Genomic DNA, 24214 nt, shown 5'->3' with positions numbered 1-24214 from the left:
GGCTCAGTGGGTGGAGTAGTGATGTCAGTAGACTCCCCACCCACCTCTACACTCCCCTTACCAACATGCATTTTCTCCTGTGTATTTCTTACACTGAACTTCTGCTATGATCACTAACATCTATTCAAAACCCAGAAAAGTCCCCACATGATTTCAGCATGTCAAATTATGCTGAGGTGTGGAACAGCCAATCCTTGCAGAGCAGCAGAAGAAAGGAGTGGGAGGGAATTAAAAAATAATGCATGTCTCTTAGGCTAGTGCACGAGATATGTAAATCACCTGTCACCCACAGCAAGGGGGAAGATTTGACAAGTTTGTTTGTCAAGATTTATCTCACTGAACAATAAAAGAGGATTGCTCAGAGCTGGATTAACTATCTGTGGCAAGAATGGGCTCAAATGATAATAAATCTTATACTCTAGATTATGACATCAAAAAAAAAAAAAATCGCATTTACATCTGCTTTAAGGGGTCAAATGGCCCAGCCGAAAGCCAAGAGCCAGACCTTCTCAGTTCTAGGAATCTGGTCCCTTCCTATCGGAGTGTCAGGAGAACCCCAACCCATAAGTCAGAGACAGGTCGTGGAGCAGGGCACTGCGACTAAACGCTAGAGAGCTGAGTGTTCCAGGAGAGCTGAACAACACAGTCAAAAGGGACTGGTACGAGGAGCAGCAGTGCTGCCAACAAGTGAGCCAGGCGGCTCAGTATTTTCCTTTGTGCATATTGTGTGGAATAATCCTCTGTGTGGGCAACTGATGTACATGTAAACTTTCCATTTATTGAATAAAAGTGGGCTGCCATGCACTAAAATACAGGTTTGGATTGGCACAAGTCATTGTAAATGCAACTACCGCTTGAGTTTAATCACCCCAATCCCACAATGCACATTATCTGAATCTGAGTCATGATCTGAATACACAGTAGTCAGTTGTACTTCCCACCTAATAGAAGACATTACTAAAATGTATAATACACAAAAGTTATTTCATATTTAGTGTATCCCCCGCCCTCCCAGCTGGCTTCCACATAAATATACTCACCCACCAAATCCTACGTTGTGCTGTTGTGACCCTCTGCTCCATCACCACAAGTCAGGCTATGTGTCGTCATTTTCTTTCTGACATCATCAGGAGCTTGTCTCTTCCACATACCACCCAAAAGTCACTCACTAATCTTACAAATGCTCCCCCCCCCCTTCTCTAATACCCAACACCTAATCTGACTAACCTTTGTTAGAATGATCTGTTTACTTACTTATTTTCAGGCCACTCTTGTCCATGTGACAAGATGCTTCACAAAGACTGGTTATGCCTGGAAGTGGTGACATCATCCATGGGCTTCTATGGTACACCTATTGTTGGTGCACCCTCCTCTCCCCTGCAGCCACCATTGACTGTCATAGGGGAGCCGGATCATGTGACCAGACCGAAGTTACCTGAAAATTAGCAATGTAACCAGGCATGCTGTCATTGAGCTATGCATGACATTCAAGCTACTTTCACACTGAGCCGCCGGTCAGTTCGCGCTAAAACGCTGCTCGTTTTAGTAGCGCCTTAGTGCAGTTTAAGCTTTTCGGCCTCTAGCGGGGTGCTTTTTACCCAAAAAAAGGGTAAAAAGTCCCATTTCACGGTGGCTTGAAATCGCTGCCCATCCGATGGGCAGGGTGTTTTGGGAGCGCTAAATAGAGTGCTCCCAGCTCGCCCCAAAGATGCTGCTTGCAGGACTTTTAGGAACGTCCTGCAAGCACACCATCCCAGTGTGAAAAGATGCACTGGAATGAATGTGAGGCGCTTTTCAGGCACTTTGCAGATGCTATTTCTAGCGCTGAAGCGCCTGAAAACTGCCCCAGTGCGAAAGGGTTCTCATAGACTATAATGCAAAATTACTGAGTCATGCAGTTCTTTTTGGCCACAAGATGAGATCATTGAGATGTTCACCCTTTCCTCAACCATCTTTTAAAATTACCTACAATTTCCCAGAGGCCTCAGGAAAGCAGCTGTGGTTAGATGGGGAGAGGTAAAAACAAAGCCCGGGAAGGATCAGGGCAGTTGCCTCCAAGCATAGGGTCTTGTAAAGAAGCTGCTTAGGGGACCTGAAGACTACTGCAAGCCACTGAGAAAGACTGAGTGGGCACGATAGCACTGCGTATCACTCGCCAATCTGCCCAGAGTGTCACAGTGGCCCCTCATCCAGCTTAAATAAAGGGCACTACTGTAATTACCCATCAGCCTAAATAAAGGGAACTAGCGTAATTACCTATCAGCTTAAATAAAGGACACTACCGTTATTACCTGTCAGCTTTACCGCTTGACGACCACCCACTGCACTTATACAGCGGCAGGTTGGCTCTGCTGCTGTAGCAGGCGCACGCTCATGGCGCATTGCCAAAGCCAATTCACGTGGCCGGCGACCGCAATGTCCGCCGGCCACCCACGATCGTTCCACAGTGAGCCAGAATAGAGATCTGTTTGTTTATTTTGACAGATCCCCGTTCTGGCTCACTGTGCAGTAGAGAGAAATCGTCTGTTCCTAGTGATCAGGAACAGTGAGCTCTCTCTATTTCCTGTCAGTCCACTCCCTCCACAGTTATAAACACCTCCATAGGGAGCAATTAACTCCTTGATCTCCCCTAGTGTTAACCCCTTCCCTGCCAATGTCATTTATACAGTGACCAGTAGCTATTTTTAGCTCTAAGCGCTGTATAAATGTCACTGGTCCCAAAAAAAAAAAGCGTCAAAAGGTCCACTGAAATGTTTCAGTCCTGCTAAAAATTGCTGATCACCGCCATTACTAGTACAAATAAATAAAAATAAAATAAATACATCCCCTATTTTGTAGACGCTTTAACTTTTGCGATTTTTTTTTTAACCAAAAATATGTACAAGAGTACATATTGACCTAAACTGATGAAGACAATTTTTTTTTCTTTTTTAGGATATTTTTTTACAGCAAAAAGTAAAAATTATAGTTTTTTAGTTTCAAAATTGTCGCTTTTTTTTTGTTTATAGCGCATTAAAAAAAACGCAGAGGTGATCAAATACCACCAAAAGAAAGTTCTATTTGTGGGAAAAAAGGACCTCAATTTTGTTTGGGTACAATGTCACATGACCACGCAATTGTCAGTCAAATTGACGCAGTGCTGTATCGCAAAAAATGGCCTGATCATTAAGAGGGTAAATCATTCCGGGGCTGAAGTGGTTAAATAAAGAACACTACTGTAATTACCTGTAAGCTTAAATAAAGGACACTCCGTAATTACTTGTCAGCTTAAATAAAGGACACTACGGTAATTACTCGTCAGCCTAAATAACTGCACTATTGTAATTACTCGGAAGTTTAAATAAAGGGCACTACCATAATTACCCATCAGTTTAAAGGGGAATACCGTAATTACTCATCAGATTAAATAAAGGGCACTGCCCTAATCAACCGTCAGCTTAACCACTTGCCGACCGCCGCACGACGATGTACGTCGACAGAATGGCACGGGCAGGCATAAGGGCTTACATGTACGTCCTTGCCTGCCCGCCGGTCAGGGGCCCTGCGGCGGTCGGTATTCGTTCGGGAGCGATCCCGGACGAGGGGACGGCCATTCATTCATGGCCACCCCCTCGCGATCTCTCCCAACGAATGAAAATGTCCCGTGACATCACTTCCTCTCCTGTAATGTAAACAAAGGAGAGGAAGTGATGTATTCTCTCCTCCGTGTCGGTATTTTTCGTTCCGGCACCGAGGAGAGAGCATCGGTGAGTTGCACAAGCACTACACTACACAGTAGAACATGCCAGGCACACTCACACCCCCCCTTTACCCCCCGATCACCCCCCAAGTACCCCTGCCCCCCCCAGTCACAGTGACACGAATTGCTTTTTTTTTTTTTTTTTTTTTGCATTGGTGTCATTTGTGACTGTAATAACTGTTAGGGCAGTTAGGGTTAGCCCCCTTTAGTTCTAAGGTACCCCCCTAACCCCCCCAATAAAGGTTTAACCCCGTGATCACCCCCCGTCGCCAGTGTCACTAAGGCTGGGTTCACATTGCAGCGGTTTATGAGAACGGATGTGATTCGCACCGCACTGCAGTGCAAATCACATCCGATCTCTGTGCGATTCGAGTTCAGCCATACAGATAGTATGGCTGAATTCGTGTCGCACCCGCCGCACCTGCCGCAAATTCGCACGGGACCCTTTTTTTGGCCCGCAGCAGAATCAGATCGCATGGGTGTTCACACCATGCGATCCGAGTTTGCAGATCGCACTGCGATATGCGAACTGATCTGGGGGTGTCATTAACATTTCACTGACACTCCCAGCAGTTCGCATAGGGCAGTGTGAACTGCCGCCGGGAGGCATGCGATGCGGGAACCCGCCGCAGATTCGTGGCGTTTCCGCATCGCTCCAGTGTGAACCCAGCCTAATAAGCGATCATTTTTCTGATCGCCGTATTAGTGTCACAGGTGACGCTAGTTAGGCAGGTAGGTATTTAGGTTCGCCGCAGCTTTTTATAGCGCCAGGGACCCCCATATACTACCGCATAAAGCCCCCTGATTGCCCCCTAGTTAACCCTTTCACCAGTGATCACCATATAACTGTTACAGGTGACGCTGGTTGGTTAGTTATTTTTTTATAGTTTCAGGGCACCCGCCATTTATTACCTAATAAAGGTTTAACCCCCTGATCACCCGGCGGGTGTCATTTGTGACTGTAATAACTGTTAGGGCAGTTAGGGTTAGCCCCCTTTAGTTCTAAGGTACCCCCCTAACCCCCCCAATAAAGGTTTAACCCCGTGATCACCCCCCGTCGCCAGTGTCACTAAGGCTGGGTTCACATTGCAGCGGTTTATGAGAACGGATGTGATTCGCACCGCACTGCAGTGCAAATCACATCCGATCTCTGTGCGATTCGAGTTCAGCCATACAGATAGTATGGCTGAATTCGTGTAGCACCCGCCGCAAACTCGCACGGGACCCTTTTTTTGGTCCGCAGCAGAATCGGATCGCATGGGTGTTCACACCATGCGATCCGAGTTTGCAGATCGCACTGCGATATGCGAACTGATCTGGGGGTGTCATTAACATTTCACTGACACTCCCAGCAGTTCGCATAGGGCAGTGTGAACTGCCGCCGGGAGGCATGTGATGCGGGAACCCGCCGCGCATTCGTGGCGTTCCCACATCGCTCCAGTGTGAACCCAGCCTAATAAGCGATCGTTTTTCTGATCACTGTATTAGTGTCACAGGTGACGCTAGTTAGGCAGGTAGGTATTTAGGTTCGCCGCAGCTTTTTATAGCGCCAGGGACCCCCATATACTACCGCATAAAGCCCCCTGATTGCCCCCTAGTTAACCCTTTCACCAGTGATCACCATATAACTGTTACAGGTGACGCTGGTTGGTTAGTTATTTTTTTTATAGTTTCAGGGCACCCGCCATTTATTACCTAGTCTCACTAGTGTACCCCTAAATTTAGGGGTGTCTACTTTCCAAAATGGGGTCATTTGGGGGGGGGTTGTGCCATCTTGGCATTTTATGGCCTTCAAAACTGTAACGCCCTTAGAAAGCCTGAAGGCGGTGCTTGGTTTTCGGGGCCCCGTACGCGGCTAGGCTCCCAAAAAGTCCCACATATGTGGTATCCCCGTACTTAGGAGAAGCAGCAGAATTTATTTTGGGGTGTCATTTCACATATGCCCATGCCATGCGTGAGCAATATATCATTTAGTGACAACTTTGTGAAAAAAAAAAAAAAAAAAAAAAAAGTTTGTAATTTTCCCGCAACTTGTGGCAAAATATAAAATATTCCATGGACTCAACATGCCTCTCAGCAAATAGCTTGGGGTGTCTACTTTCTAAAATGGGGTCATTTGTGGGGGTTTTGTGCCATCTTGGCATTTTATGGCCTTCAAAACTGTAATAGGTAGTGAGGAGTGAAGTCAAATATTTACGCCCTTAGAAAACCTGAAGGCGGTTCTTGGTTTTCGGGGCCCCGTACGTGGCTAGGCTCCCAAAAAGTCCCACATATGTGGTATTCCCGTACTCAGGAGAAGCAGCAGAATTTATTTTGGGGTGTCATTTCACATATGCCCATAGCATGTGTGAGCAATATATCATTTAGTGACAACTTTGTGAAAAAAAAATTAAAAAAAATGTATTTTTTGTCATTATTCAATCGATTGAGGCAAAGAAATAAAATATTCAATGGGCTCAACATGCCACTTATCAATTTCCTTAGGGTGTCTACTTTCCAAAATGGGGTCATTTGGGGGGGTTTTGTACTGCCCTGCCATTTTAGCACCTCAAGAAATGAGATAGGCAGTCGTAAACTAAAAGCTGCGTAAATTCCAGAAAACGTACCTTAGTTTGTAGATGTGACAACTTTTGCGCAAACCAATAAATATACAATTATTGACTTTTTTTTTTACCAAAGACATGTGGCTGAATACATTTTGGCCTAAATGTATGACTAAAATTGAGTTTATTGGATTTTTCTAATAACAAAAAGTAGAAAATATCATTTTTTTTCAAAATTTGCGGTCTTTTTACGTTTATATCGCAAAAAATAAAAATCGCAGAGGCAATCAAATACCATCAAAAGAAAGCTCTATTTGTGAGAAGAAAAGGACGCAAATTTTGTTTGGGTACAACATTGCATGACCGCGCAATTACCAGTTAAAGCAGCGCAGTGCCAAACTGTAAAAAGACCTCTGGTCATTTACCAGCAAAATGGTCCGGTCTGAAGGTGGTTAAATAAAGGACTCTACCATAATTACTCATCAGCTTAAATAAAGGGCATTGCCGTAATTACTCGTCAGTTTTAATCAAAGGCACTACCATAATTACTCGTCAGCCTAAATAAAGGGCACTAACCGTAATTACCCATCCATTTAAAGAAAGGGCACTACCATAATTACCCGCCAGCTTAAATAAACTTCCAGGGGAGGGCTTCCAATAAGGAGACAAGCTGGTGTTGGATGGGTGGATAAGCTACACGCTCGGAGCAGCTGCTCTTTCAATAGGCAGCTCCGAGCGTGTAGCCTATCCACCCATCCAGCACCAGCTTGTCTCCTTGTTGGAAGTCCTCCCCCGGAAGTGTTCCATGCTGGCCCCAGTGTCTTCCTGATGGCCACAGGAAGTATTCTCTGCTGATAGTCATTCATCTGCAGCCTTACATCTCTTCAGTGTCACCCGGATTGGGAATTGAGGAAATCTCCATGGACCACTGAATAACAGATGAGCCATTTTATCTTTGTTGTTTTGTAAGTGTAATCATATCTTGTGTAATTAAAACATATATTTTAATACTGCACTTAGGTGGCGCTTCCCTTTTTACCCTTCTCTAGCTTAAATAAAGGGCACTGAGGTAATTACCCATCAGCCTAAATAAAGGCCACTACTGTAGTTACTCATCAGCTTAAAAAAAAAGGGCACTACTGTAATTACTCATCAGCTTAAAAAAAAAAAAAAGGGGGCACTACTGTAATTACTCGTCAGCTTAAATAAAGGGCACTACCGTAATTACTTGTTACCTGCTGCTGTTGCCTTTAGTTTGACTTCTCGACCTAACCTATGTCTGCAAAATGAAATCACGACACATGGTAGGCTATTTTACTGTGTGCAGGATTACAAACATCATAAAGCGCAAGGCAGCCAGCTTGTAATGAGGACTGTACATAGTCACCATCCAGTTTAGATGTTTTGCACACTGTCTTATTTGCTTAGGAAAGCCTAGACCTAGCCCACCCACCATAGGTACACTCCGGCGAGTTAGCCCTACACGTTTTCTATATCAACCTTCTGTTGCTTATTGTTTTACGCTAGTGGAAAAGGCTACAGTTTACGTCACTTGGGTCTAAGTGCAGTTTTCCCTATATTTGTGTACATTGCCAGTGTGTTGCTTGTTTTGTTATATACTTTAATACTAAATTCTGTGCATCTGCTTCAAGAGATAATACACTCAGTTATTTACTAGTCTCAATATTAATATCAGGGTGATCCTAAGGTATTGAGAAACCTCTCATATAGAGTTGAGTGGGCATCTGGATGTTCGGGTTCGACCGGACTTAGCAAAAAAGTTTCAACTTGACCCCGAACCCGAACCCCATTGAAGTCAATGGGGACCAGAACTTTTGAGGACTAAAATGGCTCTAAAAAAGTAATGGAAAGGGCTAGAGGGCTGAAAATGGCAGCAAAATGTTAATAGTAAGGATGAGCCGAACACCCCCCATTTCGGTTCCCACCAGAACCTGGGAACAGACCTAAACTTCATGTGAACTTTAGAACCCTATCCATTTCGGTTCCCACCAGAACCTGGGAACAGACCTAAACTTCATGTGAACTTTAGAACCCTATTAAAGTCTATGGGACTTGAACGTTCAAAATCAAAAGTGCTAATTTTAAAGGCTAATATGCAAGTTATTGTCCTGCCCCAGGGGACATGTATCAATGCAAAAAAAGTTTTAAAAACTGCAGTTTTTTCAGGAGCAGTGATTTTAATAATGCTTAACCACTTCAGGACCGCCGTATTGCCAATGTACGTCAGCACAATGGCACAGGCAGGCACAATCACGTAGATGTACGTGATTGCCTTCCAGCGGGTGGGGGGTCCGATCGGACCCCCTCCCGTTGGATACGACGGTCCAGTTCGCTCCAGGAGCGCTCCGTGATGAGGGGATGGCCGTTGGTTTTCGGCCACCCCCTCTGGATCGCTCCTGGCCAATGAGAAGCTTCCTCCCACTGTGTATTGTTTACACAGGAAGGAGGAAGTGATGTCATTCTCCTCGGGGCGGTCTTTTTGACCGGACTACGAGGAGAAGACTAATAGTAAGTGTGCACCAACACTACACTGATATGTAGGTACACACAGGCACACAAACCCCCCCCCCCCCCCCGATCGCCCCCCGCCCCCCCCCCCCCCCCCCCAGTCACAGTGTCACTGATTGCATTGATCATTTCTTTACTGATCAATGCATTCAGTGTCAGTTGTGACAGTAAAAACTGTCAGGACAGTTAGTGTTAGGTCCAGGGTAGCCCCCTATCACCCCCCAATAAAGATTTAACCCCCTGATTGCCCCTAGAGTTAACCCTTTCACCCCCTTTTGCCAGTGTCACTAAGCGATCATTTTTCTGATCGCTGCATGTGTCGCTAGGTGGCCAGTTATTTTTTTAGGTTCACCGCCAGGTTTTTATATCGCTAGGTACCCCGATATACTACCCAATAATGTTTTTAACCCCCTTATTGCCGCTAGTTAACCCTTTCACCCCCTTTTGCCAGTGTCACTAAGCAATCATTTTTCTGATCGCTGCATCAGTGTCGCTAGTGTCGCTAGGTAGCTAGTTATTTTTTTAGGTTCACCGCCAGGTTTTTATAGCGCTAGGTACCCCGATATACTACCCAATAATGGTTTTAACCCCCTGATTGCCGCTAGTTAACCCTTTCACCCCCTTTTGCCAGTGTCACTAAGCGATCATTTTTCTGATCGCTGCATCAGTGTCGCTAGTGTCGCTAGGTAGCTAGTTATTTTTTTAGGTTCACCGCCAGGTTTTTATAGCGCTAGGTACCCCGATATACTACCCAATAATGGTTTTAACCCCCTGATTGCTGCTAGTTAACCCTTTCACCCCCTTTCACCAGCGATCACAGTATAAGTGTCACTGGTGACGCTGGTTAGCCAGTTAGTTATTTAGGTTCCCCGTCAGGTTTTTATATAGCGCCAGGGACCCCCATATACTACCTAATAAAAATTTGAACCCCCTGATTGCCCCTAGTTAACCCTTTCACCACTGATCACCGTATAAGTGTTACGGGTGACTCTGGTTAGTTTGTTTTTTATAGCATCAGGGCAGCCACCATTTATTACCCAATAAAGGTTTAACCCCCTGATCACCCGGCGGGTGATATCAATTAGGTTTTAGGGTCAGGGTCTGCGTCGCCCCAGGCAGCGCTAGGTTAGTGCCAGTACCGCTAACACCCACACGCAAAGCATACACCTCCCGTAGTGCTATAGAATCTGAACAGATCAATATCTGATCTGATCAGATCTATACTAGCGTCCCCAGCAGTTTAGGGTTCCAAAAAAACGCATTGTTAGCGGGATCAGCCCAGATACCTGCTAGCACCTGCGTTTTGCCCCTCTGCCCAGCCCACCCAAGTGCAGTATCGATCGATCACTGTCACTTACAAAACACTAAACACATAACTGCAGCGATCGCAGAGTCAGGCCTGATCCCTGCCATCGCTAAGGCCGCGTACACACGCGGGGACTGTTCGCCCAACTTTGTCCGCTGAACAGTGTTTCGGCGGACAGTCCGCCCGTGTGTGGGCTTTCAGCGGACAGTTTCAGCGAACAGTTTGCTGAACAAGGTTTTTCGGAATTTCCGAAAAACTGTCCGCTGAAACTTGGTTTCAGCGAACAGTCCCCTCGTGTGTAGGCTTGTTCGTCAAACTAAGTTCCGCGCATGCTCAGAAAGGATTTACACGCTGAAAGTTGTAATGCAGTGTATAGGACGTTGTATTTTCCGTCCCGTCGTACGTGCCGTTCACGTCATCGCGCACGGTTTCAGCAAACTGTTCGTCGTGTGTGGGCAAGTCCGTCCATGCTAATTTTGAGCGGACTGTTTGCTGAAACTGTTTGACGGACAAAGTTGAGCGAACAGTCCCCGCGTGTGTACGCGGCCTAACAGGTTTTTTGGTAGCATTTTATATTTAAATCCGGAAGGCAGTGCTTGGTTTTCGGGGTCCCGTACGTGGCTAGGCTCCCAAAAAGTCCCCCACATGTGGTATCCCCGTACTCGGGAGAAGCAGCAGAATTTATTTTGGGGTGTAATTTGACTTCTGCCCATAGCATGTGTGAGCAATATATCATTTAGTGACAACTTTGTGCAAAAAAAAAAAAAGTTTGTAATCTTCCCGCAACTTTTGGCAAAATATAAAATATTCCATGGACTCAACATGCCTCTCAGTAAATAGCTTGGGGTGTCTACTTTCCAAAATGGGGTCATTTAGGGGGGTTTTGTGCTATTTTGGCATTTTATGGCCTTCGAAACTGTGATAGGTAGTGAGGAGTTAAATCAAAAATTTGCACCCTTAGAAATCCTGAAGGTGGTGATTGGTTTTCGGGGTGCCGTGCGCGACTAGACTCCCAAAAAGTCCCACACATGTGGTATCCCCGTACTCAGGAGAAGCAGCAGAATGTATTTTGGGGTGTCATTTCACATATGCCCATAGCATGTGTGAGCAATATATCATTTAGTGACAACTTTGTGCAAAAAAAAAAAAAGTTTGTAATCTTCCCGCAACTTTTGGCAAAATATAAAATATTCCATGGACTCAACATGCCTCTCAGTAAATAGCTTGGGGTGTCTACTTTCCAAAATGGGGTCATTTAGGGGGGTTTTGTGCTATTTTGGCATTTTATGGCCTTCGAAACTGTGATAGGTAGTGAGGAGTTAAATCAAAAATTTGCACCCTTAGAAATCCTGAAGGTGGTGATTGGTTTTCGGGGTGCCGTGCGCGACTAGACTCCCAAAAAGTCCCACACATGTGGTATCCCCGTACTCAGGAGAAGCAGCAGAATGTATTTTGGGGTGTCATTTCACATATGCCCATAGCATGTGTGAGCAATATATCATTTAGTGACAACTTTGTGCAAAAAAAAAAAAGTTTGTAATATTCCCGCAACTTGTGGCAAAATATAAAATATTCCATGGACTCAACATGCCTCTCAGTAAATAGCTTGGGGTGTCTACTTTCCAAAATGGGGTCATTTTGGGGGGTTTTGTGCTATTTTGGCATTTTATGGCCTTCGAAACTGTGATAGGTAGTGAGGAGTTAAATCAAAAATTTGCACCCTTAGAAATCCTGAAGGTGGTGATTGGTTTTCGGGGTGCCGTGCGCGACTAGACTCCCAAAAAGTCCCACACATGTGGTATCCCCATACTCGGGAGAAGTAGCGGAATATATTTTGGGGTGCAATTCCACATATAACTATGGCATGTGTGAGCAATATATCATTTAGTGACAACTTTTTGTAAAAAAATTTTTTTTTTTTTTTTTTTGTCATTATTCAATCCCTTAGGACAAAAAAAATAAATATTCAATGGGCTCAACATACCCATTAGCAATTTCCTTGGGGTGTCTACTTTCCAAAATGGGGTCATTTGGGGGGGATTTGTACTGCCCTGCCATTTTAGCACCTCAAGAAATGAGATCGGCAGTCATAAATTAAAAGCTGTGTAAATTCCAGAAAATGTACTCTAGTTTGTAGACGCTATAACTTTTGCGCAAACCAAAAAATATACGCTTATTGACATTTTTTTTACTAAAGACATGTGGCTGAATAAATTTTGCCCTCAATGTATGACTAAAATTTAGTTTATTCGATTTTTCTTATAACAAAAAGAAGAAAATATCTTTTTTTTTCAAAATTTTCGCTCTTTTTCCATTTATATCGCAAAAAAAAATAAAAAATCGCAGAGGCAATCAAATACCATCAAAAGAAAGCTCTATTTGTGGGAAGAAAAGGACGCAAATTTCGTTTGGGTGCAATATTGCATGACCGCGCAATTACCAGTTAAAGCAGCGCAGTGCGAAATTGGAAAAAGACCTCTGGTCCTTAAGGTGTTTATTGGTCCGGGGCTGAAGTGGTTAAAGTCAAGCAATAAAAGTGTAATATTCCTTTAAATTTCATACCTGGGGGGTGTGTATAGTATGCATGTATGCCATACCAGGTCTGGTATGTATTTTAAGGGGAACTCCACGCCAAATAAAAAAAAATGGCTTGGAGTTCCCCCCAAAAATCCACACCAGACCCTTTATCCGAGCACGCAACTTGGCAGGCCGCAGGAAAAGAGGGAGGGACGAGAGAGCATCCCCCCCGAACCGTACCAGGCCACATGCCCTCAGCATTGGGAGGATGCTTTTGGGGTCCGTGACCCCTCAAAGCACCATGTCCCCATGTTGATGGGGATAAGGGCCTCAGCCCCACAACCCTGGCTGGTGGTTGTGGGGGTCTGCGGGCGGGGGGCTCATCAGAATCTGGAAGCCCAGATCCCACCCCCCTGTTTGAAATGGTAAGATGAGATGATCATACATCGCTGGATAGCAAGAGTGTATTACCACCTTTGGAATCTTTTTTTTTATTTTTAATAAAGGACTTTTCCCAACGGTGTGTGTTTAACAATTTTTTACACTTTCTTTGTGAAATGGTAGGGGTACTTTTGTACACAACAAAATCACAACAAAATCAAGGTAGATCGCTGAGTAATTAGATTGCTGAAGCAGGACTCCTATCTAATTCTCTCCATCAAAACAGCAGCAGCAGGGGCGCATGCGCGGAAGCGTCCAAGATGGCCGCATAGACCGGGAGCTCCGCGCCACCCTGGACTAACGTTCGCCGCCACGACTTTCTGAGCCCTCGTTTTTACCGGTAAACGGTCACATCGGATTGGGGAAAACGCAGGCTCCACACGAATGCCCGGTTCTAAGTCCCGACGGAACCCCAAACCCGCGCTTTCCACAGCGTTAGAGAGGTCAGGCCGATCCAAGGTGGCCGCCGTTACCTCACAACACACAGCCTGCAATGTGGAATCCATAGCGGACCAAGATTACACAGTTAAGCACCTCTCTTCAACTTCAAACGGCACAGTGAGTGAAATTCAACCCGGGACCCCATCCCCAGCATCCACGGACCCCCTTCTGAGACATATTGGGGGGGAAAGTAACCCATCCATACAGCATATGTTACCTATCAGCTTTGCCCCATGGGACATAGTTCCTAGAGATGCGCCCTCACCTCCCACAGACTTTGCCTCCATGATGAACGCATTCTCCCAAATGTTGTCCAGAGGTTTATCTCAGACTGCCACACAGATCACAGCTTCCATCCATGCTGATTTGCAACAATTAGGAACCAGAATTGATGCAATAGAGCAACAATCAGATCAGTCATGCATACGCATTAACCAAAACACAGCCAGGATTCAAGAACTCCAGGATCATTTGGAAACAGCCACAGCTAAAATTGACGACCTCGAAAATAGGTCGAGGAGATATAATTTCCGTGTTAGAGGCATTCCTGAATCTATCAAGGACATTCATCTCGCTATCCAAGACCTCATCAAAAGTTTAATTCCCACAATTTCACAGGATCGTCTAGAATTAGACAGGGCTCACAGGGCTCTGCAACCTCTTCGCACAGATGGTCTTCCTAGAGACATTATAGTGAAACCTCACTACTATTTAGTGAAAGAAGAGATAATGAAAGTTTCCAGAACCTCAGATTCTCTGTCATTTCAGGATCATTCCATACAAATTTTTTCCGATCTATCACCATACACAGTCCAAAAACGACGAGCTCTTAAACCACTACTTCAAGTTCTGATGAGCAAAGAAATCCCTTATAGGTGGGCCTTTCCTATACGCCTGAATTTTTCATATCACAATGAAAAGAACGATGGAGAACGACTTCTGCTTCAGTTGGGATTGATTAATCAGGAACTTCCACAGACTCCTACACCGAAAGGAACCTCTTCATCCAAAAGCCCCTCACCGACAAGCCCCTTGACGCAAATATGGCAGAAACAGATGCCCAAGAGGTCGAGGGAATCTCCACCAACCTGAATATACACCTGAACTGTCAAATTTTTTGTTTGAAAAATTGACTTCCTTACGGTTTGTCCTCAGGGCCGAACCTTTACCCCGGGCCGGGTTGATAATAGGTCCCGTTTTTCCTTGGAAAATCTCCAGGTTTTTTTTTTTTTTTTTCCTCAAGAAGAAATTATTTTTATTTTTTATTTTTTTTAGTTTTTGCTTCCAATGTGGAAAATTTAAAAATATCTTTTCTTTTTGACATATAAGTTTACTGTGGTGCCTGTATTACCCTCCTCTTCCTCTATAATTGTATTATTTATTTCTCTCTCCAATTGACCTTTTGGCTATATATTTGATGTTTTTTTTTTTTTTTCTCTTATAATGGCTCTTTCTGCCATTAATTCATGGTCACCCACTTTGTAGAGGAAGAGGAGGGCAGCTGCTCATTATTTATATATCCCCTATGCTTATTTTAGTAGGGGCTCAGATTTTTTTTTTTTTCTGATTTCAGTACCTTTGAGATAATCAACCTCTGCGGCGGGGTTGTCCAGGGTGGGTACAATGCACCCCCCTCTTTACTTCGATGGGAGAACTAAATCTCCTACCGGGGTTTGACTGCAGCGTCCCTTTAGGGCCGCTTTGGGATTTTTCCCTTCCTATTTTATTTATTGTATACATTACTAATTTTTTCTGTCCTGAATTGCTATTTTATATAATGCATATTCTGATGTTCTTTTATTTTTTTCATCTTTTTCTAGCTCTATTCTCTCTTTACCTTCTTCTTCCCCCCTTTTCATCCTCTCTTTCTTACCCTTCCCATTCTACCCACATCCTCCTTCCTATCTCCCTTGTACAGGATCAGGGCCTGGTTGGATTCTCCTCGTTTTTTTTCCACAAGCATTTCTTCAGAAGAATGGGTGTCATCTCCTATCTGCCAGGGATCACCACAAAGACAGGTACTCCTTTCGCACATAGCATAAACTCTTCCATGCTCTTCCCTTGATCTCTACTTCACCGGTACAATCTAATCTCCGTATAATGTCCAATAATGTTCAAGGCCTTAATTCCCCAGTGAAAAGGCGTAAAATTATGCAACAATTTCATGCCCTCAAAGCTGATGTTATCTTGATGCAGGAGACGCACTTCCCCATTTCTTATAACCCCATTTTCCTACACAAAAACTTTTCTCAATTTTATTTAGCTAATGCTCCCAATAAAACAAGAGGGGTTGCGATTTGCTTTGCCAACAAAGTTCATTTTCATCATTCCAAAACGATTAGAGACCCAGAAGGCCGATACATCCTGGTCTCTGGGACAATTAATACAGTGACTTACACGTTTGTATCCTACTATGCTCCAAACTCCCGCCAGGACCATTTTTTTGAAAAGACTCTCTTGATGCTGAAATCCCATCTGAAGGGATTTATTATACTGGCGGGAGATTTGAACATTCCATTTGACCTTTCCTCAGACAGATCTAATCCTACAAAGCCAATGCCCAAAAGACCTCCTAAAAGCAGTCTTAGGGTTGCACATTCCATACAATCAGCAGGCCTAATAGACATATGGAGAGAAATGAATCCCCGATCCAAAGACTATACTCACTTTTCTATCCCTCATAATACATTAACCAGAATAGACCATATTTTTATTCCTCCACATTTCATCTCTTTGGTCGAATCCTCCAAAATTTATGATTCCTCTCTCTCTGACCATTCCATTGTTTCTTTAATTATTCGTGGGGGAGGAGGAGATAAACGACCATTCCAATGGCGGCTTAATGAGTCTCTACTAAACAATCAAGCTCACTGTGCGTTATTAAACTCAGCCCTTTCGGACTACTTTACAGATAACAATACAGACTCAATTTCGCCAGGCTCCCTGTGGGCGGCACACAAGGCGGTTATGCGGGGTAAAATAATTCAACTCTCAGCCCGTCTCAAAAAGGAACACTCTGCAGAGCTTATACGACTCAAAGAGGAATTCCAAACACTTAGCAAAAGTCACAAACGACATGCTACCCCAGAGAGTCTGGCTGAACTTGATAGGGCACGCATCGCACTTAATCTTTTACTCACTACCTCAGCAGAAAAACATCTGCGATGGACAGGAGCTCGCTTCTATTACCAAAAGGATAAAATAGGTGCCAAACTCGCGAGTAAATTGTGTCCTCGAACTCGTACCTCGGTCTTCCCCAAAATTAGACAATGTTCGGGTACCCTCACACAAAATCCGGTAGAAATTTTGAAATCATTTCATGGATTATAAAAACCTCTACACTAAGACAACTCATACACATTCCAAAGCTAGGAATCAGTTCCTCGATCACCTCGATCTACCTTACATACATCAATCTCATAAAGAACTAATGGATGAATCCTTTACCCCTGGCGAAATACTTGACGTCATTAAAACCCTTAAATCTGAATCAGCACCGGGCCCCGACGGTTTCTCCGTCAGATATTACAAAACTTTTGGATCAAAATTAGCTCCCTACATGGCCCGGTTCTTTAATTCTCTCCGGGATGGAGCCCCCCTCCCGAATGATTCTAATACCGCATTTATCTCTGTTATACCGAAACCTGGTAAAGATACTAGTGAAGTGGGAAATTACAGACCCATCTCGCTGATCAATAATGATCTTAAAATTATGACTAAGATATTAGCCAACAGAATGTCCAGTTTTATATCTAACTATATTCATAAGGATCAGGTGGGCTTCATCCCGGGGAGACAGGGAACGGATCAGGTGAGAAGGGCAATTGACTTAATATCACTATTGAATTCGCAATGGGACGGGGGCCCGGCACAAGAAGGCCTTCTGCTGTCTTTGGACTTGCAGAAGGCATTTGATTCTGTTTCATGGCCATATCTTTTTGAAATTCTCACCAAATGGGGTTTCGGGGCAAATTTTATGAACATTCTAAAATCCCTATATTCAACCCCCTCTGCTCAAGTACGTCTATTAGGCCACCTTTCTCAACCATTAGATATCTGTAGAGGTACTAGACAGGGGTGTCCCTTGTCACCGTTAATCTTTATTATAGCTATAGAAACTCTAGCCATCGCCATTAGAGCAGATACAAATATTAAAGGTGTTCGCTGTGGTTTAGAAGAGCATAAATGTGCTCTCTTTGCCGATGATATGCTTATATTTCTGACCTCACCCCTAATCTCCACCCCCGACTTACTTCATCTCCTCCGGGACTTTGGAACTATCTCAGGTCTCCAAGTTAACACTTCCAAGTCAGTTGCTCTTAATATTTCAGTTCCCTCATTAACCATCTCCCGTCTTGCGCCCTTCTTTCCCTTCTCCTGGGCTACAGATAGGATTCCCTATTTGGGTATTTCTCTCACTAAATGTGTCAGTAATTTATACAATGCTAATTACCCACCCGCCTTCAGATCTTTAGAAGCAGATTTAACTAAATGGTCTAAAGAAGGATTGTCTTGGCTGGGCAGGCTCAATGCAGTCAAGATGAACTTATTTCCTCGAATTTTGTACTTATTTAGAGCCCTTCCCATACCTATTAAAAAGTTGACCCTCAACAAATTCTAATCAAAAGTGGTTGGATTTGTCTGGGGAAAACAGGGACATAGACTGACGCGTGACATCCTGTTCCGCCGGACAACCCAAGGCGGTTTAGGACTTCCTAACCTCTTTTTATATTATTAAGCAGCACAACTAGCACAATTTTCAGCAATATATACTAAAACTAATAGCCCAGACTGGGTTTCTATTGAGAACCAGGCAGTACCTGACTACACATTAGATCATCTATTATGGAGACCAACAAAACAAAGACCTGCCATATTGTCCCCCACACTTTCTCAATCCCTAGCACTATGTGACAGACTATACAAAAACGAACACCTGATTTCCCCACTGAAACCTCTCGTACATTTATTCCATAACCCTGATTTCCCTCCTGGCCTGAATACCCAAGATTTTCAATGGTGGTTGAACAAGGGCCTTTTCAGAATTGGACATTTCATTACACCAAATGGACCCATTTCAATGGGACACTGCTACTCCAAACTAGAGATGACCGATTCAGAACAATTGAGACTTTCACAGATTAAACGTTTTATACATTCTCTTGAACTTGACAAATCAAATAGTTACAATGCTACGATTTACGAGCAATGGTGCTTAAAACAAGGTCACCGCAAAGGAGGTATTTCCCTCATCTACTCGTCCCTGGTAGATACGGGTGACAAACCGACATATGCTCGTTCTTGGGAGGAAGACTTGGACATCCAACTAGATACGGAAATGTGGTTTCGAATTTTTAGACGTTCTTCCAAAGGTATTTTGAATATTTCCTTAATCGAAGCTAATGTCAAAATTCTAACGAAATGGTATTATGTTCCTGTGAGACTTTCAAAGATCTATTCAGAGATTTCACCGCTTTGTTTCAGAGGATGTGGTCTTTTAGGTACAATGTTACATATATGGTGGACATGTCCCCGCATACGAAATTTTTGGAATAACTTTATACATCTAGTGAGGAAGGTCTCGAAAGCCCCAATCCCACAAGATCCTTCATATATCCTTCTGAACCGCAGGCTACACAATACCCCTAAACATACTCAACAACTAATCTTTTTTATGTGCTTGGGAGCCAAGATCACTTTAGCAAAAGCTTGGAAAACTTCTAGGGTTTCCCTTGTGGCTACCAGGCACAAAATCTCCTGGATTATGGTTCAAGAACAAATAGTAGCTAAATTACGGAATACCATTCAACAATTTGAATTGACATGGGATCCATGGGCCCAACACATCAAAGTACAATTGTTTCCAGGACACCTTCTGTCTTAAATTCTACATGGATGGAGCCAGGACCCTGAATCCTGTACATCTCTCCCTTCCTTACCCTCCCTCTTTTCTCCTGAATTCATTTTCTACTTCTCCCTTTTTATTTTTTGCTTTTCTTTACGCAGGATTTTTCATATTTAGTTATGGATTTGATGTTGCCTTATTCTACTACATTCTTCCTCAGTTAACCTTTGTAGTTCTAACTGGAGTTTACTAGTTCTAAAGAGTTCATTTGGAATTGAATTGGGAATTTTGAAGTTTGGCAGTCCGCTTCCCTCCGGGGAGCACAATTTCTGGGTGCTGTCCGGGGGTTTAAAGGGATGTAGATGGGGGGTTCTTCGGCGGGAGTCCCCCGAGCTATCCCACTCCACAGTGTGAGCCCATTGGGGTGGAGTGGTGACCTTGGGGGTCTCCTTAGAAGTTGCCGCTATGTTTATGACTTAAATCTTCTACACCTCCCAATTAAACCTTAATCAAATCCTTTTTTTTTTCCTATTTCCCTTTTCTCTATATATATGTATGTATATATATATATATATATATATATATATATATATATATATATATATATATATACATATATATATATATATATATTTTTTTTTTTTTTTTTTTGTGTCCCCTTTTTTATACATCATTAATATAAATTTTAAATTAAGTGGATCTTTACACTCCAATTTTTTTATGACATATAATAGTCCCAAATATATCTGTATAAGATACCTTGTATAACTTGTCTTTTTCTGATTGATGCATCCTGCCTTATTTGAATTCTCTGTCTTTTATGTTATGTTTTTGCTTTATATTTATTTTTTGATTATATATGATGTATTTACCAAAGAGTTAAATTCAATAAAAATTATTGAAAGAGAAAACAGCAGCAGCAACCTTTCCCTACATTATCTAAAGCAGAGTGACGTGTTGTGCTATGCACCTCTAGCTTATATAGAGGCTGGGTCACATGCTGCACTGGCCAATCACAGCCATGCCATTAGTAGGTATGGCTGTGATGGCTTCTAAGGTCACACAAGTTAAACAAATGTTGATTGGCTGCCCTGCAGCTGTTTAAACAGCGCCATTATATTACCGGACACTGAACTCGAACATACAGTAAATTGTTCGAGTTCGGGTCCGGGACCCAAAAACCCAAAAGTCCGGTACGAACCCGAACTTTACAGTTCAGGTTCTCTCAACCCTACTCTCATATAGAATATGCTAAAGTAGGGCAACCTGGTATCGGTGGGGCTGATGCCTTTATCAGAGTCCAGGTAAGAGCACAGGACCCAATACAACCAGCAGCTCCTGCGTAAGTATATGCATCTTTCTTACAGAGATTAGTCAGCATAGGTGATGGGAGGGGGGAGGAAGCATTTTTAAGCCTATATAGGTTTAGCCTGGACTTCTACTTTGCTACCATAAGTGTTACATTACACTACGCTACACTGAACCTTTCATACAGATGTTTTTGTTATAAAATTGCTTTATAAGGCCAGTATAAAGGAAACCATGATAAAAAAAATCCCTTTTGAGTTTAGCCAAATATTTTTTGCTTATTAATTCTTCATGGGCCACATAACTGGGGGTGTTGCAGTTGCAGGGGGTATATCCTTTGTCTATACACTTTGTACTAAAGGGTGTCCCTCTTTCCCATATCTGAACATTTTCAAGATATGATGTCTGGGTTCAGACAGCTAGGCCTTCTGATGATGCACACCAGCTTCTCCTCCTTCAGTGCTGCGTTTTTCCTCCTCTGGTCACTTAAAGGAACCAGGAGGCTGCAGAAGAGGAAGAGACAACCATAGCAATTATATAATCCTGTTATTTACACTCCTGTGGCACACTGCATAACCAATACAATAACTCCACTATTTCCATTCCACTTCTTGTGTCAACGGACAATGGACAATGAGCAGATAGGTGACTCCGAAGCACAAACAAGTAACTTGCTTAGCTAGCTGTCACTTGCTATGATATGGTAGGGATGTGTGAATTACAAGACTGAAACACAAAATACAAAACTTTAGAAGATAAAACAGTTCACGTATATTCATTTTACTGGTGTATTTATTTGTTTGCATGGAGTTTTGCATTTATGTACAGCAATAAGGAACATGAATTTTAGTCTGAACCAATCTTGTTGACTGGCTAGGACAGTAGATTTTGCAATAAACTCAACCAATAAAAATTCTTATATATAATACAGCTGGTAATTGTTAGTTGCATTTAATTTGACTTATTCTCTATACCTGAAGATCTTTCACCACTGATTCAAGTAGTGTATTAGTTCTATATAAGTAGAGAGCCACTCTCACTATATAAAGAAATTTTGTACATACCTTCCCTGAGCTCTCTATCAATCTTCAGGACTGCCTTTTTTCCTGATAGAAGCCCCTTGACATCAATCAACTCATTCACAGATGGAACCCTGTTAGATATCAAAAGTAGTGTTCAAATACCAGATACAAATCTATACAACTACATTTTAGCATCCCCTTTTCTCAAACAAAAAGCACAATCCTAGTAACTTTGGATTACTGGAAAAAAATGTTCACAATTTGAATCTCTTCTACATCCCAATATCCACCTTGCTTTACCTATTGCTGTCATAACTCTACTGTTACCCGACTTATGCTTATCCAGGTGGACATCTGGGGGAATAAAATGGATTTCAGACCTTTACAACAACATTAAACTGAAAACCTTCACACAACTACAATCATAATTTAACCTCTCCCCACATGAACAATTCAACTATCTCAGGATAGCATCATATCTCAACAATAAAAAAAGCTACACTACAATATGTATTGGAAAATACATGTTTATCTCACTACTAAAGAAAACAATAGAGGCAGTATATCGCTCTTCTATAATTTTCTAGATAATAAATCTACTCTCGAAAAAACAAACCTTTACTTGCATGGGAAAGGGACTTAGACATAACCTACACAGAAGACCAGTGGCACAAAGCATTACAACACATACACTCAGCGACTAAATGTACCAATCTTTGGGAACTGGCACACAACGTTTGACAGAGATGGTATCTTACTCCTTACAGAATAGCTAAGTTTGATCCATTTACATCCTCCTTATGCTGGAGGAACTGTTCACAAACAGGAACCTTATTCCACATATTATGGACATGTGGGAAACTAGCCAAATTCTGGCCCAGTGTATTTGCAATTTTCCATCAAGTCACAGGACTCTCGACACAATGTACACCCTCACTAGCCATACTTAATTTGGGAATAGAAAAATACCACTACTCTTCAGAAAATTTACTAACCATCTATTTCTAGCTGCCAAGCTAGTCATTCTTAGACTATGGAAATCTCCTGCTCTTCCTGAAGTCGCAGAGATCATCTGCATGCTTACAATTCACCACACGTATGAAGGCATGTTAGCCAACATAGCAGGGAAATACAAAAAAATTCTTAAACATTGGGAACCATGGATAGAATGGTATAAAGGTTATAATACTCCCACAGGTCGATAATCTCTGAACAAATATAGTAGGATAAAATAACCCTTTCCACAATCTTTGCGCCATCCAAAATTGTCCTACAAATAAGGCTGACATCATCTATAGGATCATAGTTCCTTTTAATTCTTATTTCCATTTTTTTCTTCATTCATTTCCTTCCATCCTTCCTTCGTTATCTCCAAGTTCATTTCCCTTATATGCCTCAAACAAACTAAGAAATCAATGATACAGGTCGATGGGTTATACAATACCCCAAGATAAGCAACATTGAAGGTACCAGGACATTCAAAATTCAAATGTTAGCCTGGAAGGTACCCCTCTTCTGGCTGCAGCTAGACCCCATTGGGGCGACCTAGGTAGAGGGTCAGACCTAACAGCTAAACGTTAATAACTGAGATGTTTGTAGAAGTATAGAATATAGTTAAAATGTCTAATATCTAGATTACATTTTAACGTCTGTTCCAACCTCATACTGATGATTTCTGTTATACCTGATTTTGTATTATTGTGAAACTCAATAAAAATGTATTAAAAAAAAAAAAATGTAGTGTTGAGTGCTAGGAGTAACAGATTTACACTATTAACTGCTTTTGTTGTGTGGACATTCCTAATCAAAAGCTCTAATTCTCATAAGTATGTAAAATGACTTAAAGTGGTTGTAAACCCATACAAACCACTTTGACCTACAGGTAAGCCTAGATTAAGGCTTACCTGTAGGTCCAAGCAATATCTCCTAAACCTATATGGTTTAGGAGATATTTGCCTGAAAATGGGCACCGCTGTCTACGGCGCATGCGCCGTAGACAGCGGCGCGCAGGCGCACTGAGCGCGGCATTCTCAGAGACGGAGCTGCCGCGCGTGTCGGCTCCCGTGCGCATGCGCAGGAGTGACGTCATCGCGGCTTCGCCGAATGACAGCGGCGGAGCTGCGAGACCCACCGAGAAGATGGATGCGGCAGACTACAGGGGACAGCAGTCTTCGCTGGCTCCTGTGTCAGGTGAGTGACACATAATGGGCTACTATGCGATGCATAGTAGTTCATTATGCTTTGCCTTTGCAGGGAATGAAAGAGGAAGCAAACTCATCAGGGTTTACTTCCTCTTTAATTAACCTTATACAAATAAAAACATAATTATTTTAAATACATAGTACCCTTGCGTGTATGCATCTATATGCTATATGATAAAACGGTTTGGAGAAAATGATATGAAAACTACCTGTAGTAGTGCTTTCTGGCTTGAGGCAAGGATGTGTTTCTGCAGTAATTGTATATAAATATTGGAAATGAATAACAGCAAAATTAATTGACAACACGTTATTATAGTTCTAA

The 24214-nt window shown here is 42.8% G+C and overlaps 1 protein-coding gene across 2 annotated transcripts in view; it reads right to left on the bottom strand.

Annotated features, from left to right (window-relative positions):
• The window catches only part of P3H2 (prolyl 3-hydroxylase 2), a 272890-nt gene that overhangs the window by 35429 nt on the left and 213247 nt on the right, over positions 1-24214 (bottom strand). The window contains exons 8-9 of one of the 2 annotated variants that reach the window (XM_077487547.1): positions 24102-24140; positions 21734-21822 (exon numbers count right to left, since the gene is read on the bottom strand). In XM_077487547.1, coding sequence (XP_077343673.1) covers positions 21734-21822; positions 24102-24140 — 128 coding nt within the window. The remainder of the gene's footprint in view (positions 1-21733; positions 21823-24101; positions 24141-24214) is intronic. The other variant, XM_077487548.1, reaches the window with a different exon arrangement.

Source organism: Lithobates pipiens, unplaced genomic scaffold (genome assembly GCF_037356315.1).
Source record: "Lithobates pipiens isolate NorthernLeopardFrog02 unplaced genomic scaffold, aLitPip1_a1.2 Scaffold_18, whole genome shotgun sequence".
Taxonomy (NCBI): Eukaryota; Metazoa; Chordata; class Amphibia; order Anura; family Ranidae; genus Lithobates; species Lithobates pipiens.
The sequence above is the reverse complement of the archived record's forward strand: the minus strand, read 5'-3'. Positions and strand labels throughout refer to the sequence as shown.